This window comes from Entamoeba nuttalli (genome assembly GCF_000257125.1).
Source record: "Entamoeba nuttalli P19 unplaced genomic scaffold asmbl_4184, whole genome shotgun sequence".
Classification (NCBI taxonomy): Eukaryota; Evosea; order Mastigamoebida; family Endamoebidae; genus Entamoeba; species Entamoeba nuttalli.
The window spans coordinates 1-4337 of record NW_008576617.1 but is presented as its reverse complement, the minus strand read 5'-3'; the positions used below and the strand labels follow the sequence as shown (position 1 = coordinate 4337).

Genomic DNA, 4337 nt, shown 5'->3' with positions numbered 1-4337 from the left:
GTGAACTGTTTTCATTTTTACGAACAACATTTGTGAAGCGTTTCATTTAACAAGTGAGAAATCTACAAATTCTAATAACTATTTTAAAGGAAAAAAAAAATTAAAAGAAAAAATAAAAAGAAAAAGAACTTTGAAAATTAATTGAAGTAAAAAGAAGAAATGTCGAGTAAACAAAAACTTAATGACATAGAGAAAAAATTAAAGAAACATAAACAAACAATATTAGATGGAAAAAGTGAACCATCTAGTAGACAAAAAGCAATTTTATTTTTTTTAGAGAATAACAAAAAAGAAGAATTAGCACAAATATTTAAAGAACATAAATCATTACTTCATGGATTATTCTCATTATATCCACCATCATTAGAGGGATTATATAAAAAACAAAAACCATTAACAGAAAAAGATTGCTTACTAGTAGAAACATTAATGGATTTTGCTGCTGAAAATTATTCTCCAAGTGAAGTTACATTTCTTGAACCAATTAATTCAATTTTAACAACATTTTTAGCAGTAGAAACACCATATCCTATGCGTAAAAGTATTTTTAAATCATTTATGAATATTTTAGTTAAATTAAATGCAGTTTCTGAAGAAACAACATATCCTAAATTATTTATTGGTTCTTTAAATCTTGAAGGATTTAGTAATAATATAACACTTCATCTTACTTGTACTCATATTCCTGTTGGAACTCCAACTCCTATTCATTCAGAAATTAATGATACTACAAAACCAAAACAACAAACATATGGATTACTTGATATCTTCTTTGAATATCTTACTAATAATCCAGAAATTCTTTATCCTTTATTTAAAGAGTTACTTTCTTATATTTGTTCTGATTATTGTAAAACTTATTGTGTTGACACTTTTAAACAACAAACAGGATATACAAATAAAACTATCCCAACAGACCTTTTAGATTACATTATTAAAACACTTTTAAATACTACATTATTAAAAGCTATTACACCATATCATAATAATCTTTTACAATTATTAATGTATTTTTATGATATTTCTATTGATTTAGATGTAATTGAACATCAACTAATAACAAAAGCTGTTCAATTATATTTTACTAATTTCATTTTCAATGATCCTTCCTTTTTAAAAACAGAAAATACAACAGAAAGTCAACTTCTTGAATTTCAAAAAGAAATCATATCAAAAATCACGAAGATTTTTATTAAAAATAAAGGAAATGAAGAACCAGAAGTAAAGATTTTAATACAAAATTTAATCAAAACAATCTTATTATCATTACAACAATCTTATTTTAATGAATCATTAAAAATAGAAATGGTTAAAATGGTTGAAGAAGGAGCATTAGGCTTTTTACCTGAAAAAGTTGGAGTTCAAACACAATTATTGATTACAGTAGTTGTTGATTGTTTATTTGTAGTTTGGATTTATTGGAATAAATCAAATATAGAAGAATGGAAAGAACTTCAACAAAGATTAAAACCATTTTTAAAAGAAGAAATGGTTATTGCAGAGATTGAACGAAAATTTAATCAGTTAACAAAAGAATTAATTGATAAACATTATCATAAGAAAGAAATTACACAACCTCCTTTACCAATTCAACTTCAAATGATGAAATTAAAAACAGTTGAATTAATTCAATTTGATAGTAAAATAGATGAAAAAGAAACAATTCCTGAAGATGAATCATTAAAACAATATCTTGTTAACTTTACTACAACAGACATTCTTGGATTATGGAATATTTTTAATGAAATGTTTCAAGATATTGATACTTTAGAACCAATTGCACGTTTAAATTGTTGTAAAGTACTTATGAGAACATTAGAATATTTACTTATTGTTGATTCATATGGAGAAACAAATAATGATTTTAATGAAGAAGGAAGAATTCAATTATATGATACATTTTTACCATTTTTAATTAAAGCATTAAAAAGAACAGATAATGAAGATGAAAAATGTTTATTATATGGTTCTATGTGTGATTTAATGATTAGAAAAATACCAAAAACAAGTAGTAAAGTATATGGATATTTTTATCAAATGATTAATGAAGTTTCATTAGAAGATAATAACCAAGTTATTGAAACAATTTTAATTAGATGTTATAATATTTATAGTGTTGAATTACCTGGAAGTGAAATATTAATTCCTAAATTTTTTAAAATGTTCTTAGCTTTTAAAAAGGTTGGACTTGATGGAAATAATGAAATGAAAATGAATCAACTCTTAACAACAATGATTAATATTTGTTTCTCTTCTAAAGAAGTAATTAAACAATTTACATTAGAAAAGTCCTTATACTCTATTATTTCAGAAGTAATAAATGATGGTATTAAACAAATGAAAACATCTACTGGTATTATTACTTTTGTTTGGATTATTGAACAATTTATTGAAAAGACAATTATTATTAATAAAACCGAAGATTATAATCTTAAAGAATTAGTAATTAATCTTATAAATCTTATTCAACCAAACCAAAATGTAAATGTGATTGATAATGTTTTAAATGCTATTAATTTACTTCGTATTTATATTCCAGAAGATTATGTAATACTTATGATTTCAATGTTGTGTGATATTATAATCAAAAAAGAAGTAGAAAGTCAAACTATAGGAACAATATTCCTTACATTATCAGACTTCTTTGTTGGAGGTCCTTCTTCTTTTTCTTATTCTTTAACAACTGAATTAATTCAAAAATTAGTTGATTCTATAACTATAGCATTGGCAATAAAACATGAACCAAATAATAAAATGGGAGCGTCTGAAGGAGCTGATTTATTTATTGAAACAGTTCTTCATCATTATGGAATTTTTGGAAATAAAGGAATTGATAGAATTAGTGGACCAGAAGAAACAACATCTTCTGCATGGTTTGTTGTTGGAAAGTCAAGAATTTTAAGTATTAGTAAACCATATACTATCACTAAAATTCATATAGAGAATAATTCAGAAAAAGAAGAAGAACTTATTGAGAATTTACTTACTGAATTTCCAACAGAACAACAACAAGAGAAGAAAAAAGAAAATGAAATTAAGATTGAAGTTAATAAGAATGAACAAAAATTATGTAGAATTACTATAAGAGATGCATTAGGAAGATGGAGTTGGGATGTTGAACCAATATGGGTTGAATCTAGTTTAAAGATGGGAAGTATTTCTGAAGTAGAACAAATAAAAGATTTTGACTGGAAAGACTTAATGATTGAATTAAAAGAGAGAGAAATTAAAGAGACTGTTTTTGAAAATGATGGAGCATTACATAATATTTTAAATGAAATGGAAGAAGGATATAAGGATATTCTTACATGGCAAAAAGATGAAATTTATGATATTGAATCATTAAATAAAGAAATTGAATTATTTGGAGAAGAACGAATGAAAGAAGAAGAAATTATTAATACTATTAAAAGAGATATAATAAAAGAAGAAGAAGAAATAGAAAAAGAACATAAAGAAACAAATCCAAATATTAGTGCATTTGTTTCTCAAATTATTGAAGTAAATGCATTACCAACAATTGCACATTCAATTCATCCATTTGAAATAAATGATAAATTTAAATTAGCAATTAAACAAATTGATAAATTACCATTAAGAGAAGGACATAAAGTTGCATTATATTATGTTAAAAGAAATCAAACTTTATTAGAAGCTTTGAATAATAAAGAAACTAGTGAAGGATTTAAAAGCTTTAAAAATGCATTAAGTTGGGAATTTAAATCTGTTTCCTTTGAGAAAGGAATTGAATATTATGGAACATGGAGAGATGAAATTATTTTTAATTCACTTAATGAAGCTACAATGAGTAATGATGTAGAAAATATTCAAGAAAAACAAAAACAAATGTTTAGTAGTTTTGTTCAAGTAATTTATGTTGAAGGAGATCAAGGTATTGATGTTAGTTCAATAGTAACACAATTTAGTAATGTTTTCATTATTTTACGACCTCATCAATATGGAATTGTTATAGAAATTTATCGAAAAGAAAATATTCCATTGTTTGGACCATTAGTTACTGGTAGTATTGTTTGTTTCCAAGAAATTGCTAAGTTAGTTCGTGAAACTGTTTTAAATGCCAGTAGAGCTGTTCATAATACCTTGATGGCAGATAAAGTACTTCGACCATTTATTCAACGTGGAAAAGCAATTCATGATTTAATTAAGTCTAATAAAACAGAAACAAATAATTATTTTGATAATGAAAACCAAATTTATTTCATGAACAATGAAATAATAAATAATTAATTAATGCATTATTGTTATGTTCACTTTTGATTCTTCTTGGTTTTGATTCTTTTTATTATTAAAACATTTCCTCTATTAATTTATTTATT

General features: G+C 24.1%; 1 protein-coding gene across 1 annotated transcript; it reads left to right on the top strand.

The window, feature by feature from the left end:
• Window positions 1–159: 159 nt before the first annotated feature.
• Window positions 160–4248, top strand: ENU1_096480 (Rap/Ran GTPase activating protein, putative; the record flags this gene model as incomplete). Its single annotated transcript, XM_008859182.1, has 1 exon — window positions 160–4248. One exon carries the CDS (start codon window positions 160–162, stop codon window positions 4246–4248), a length of 4089 nt encoding a protein of 1362 aa, XP_008857404.1.
• Window positions 4249–4337: the final 89 nt, after the last annotated feature.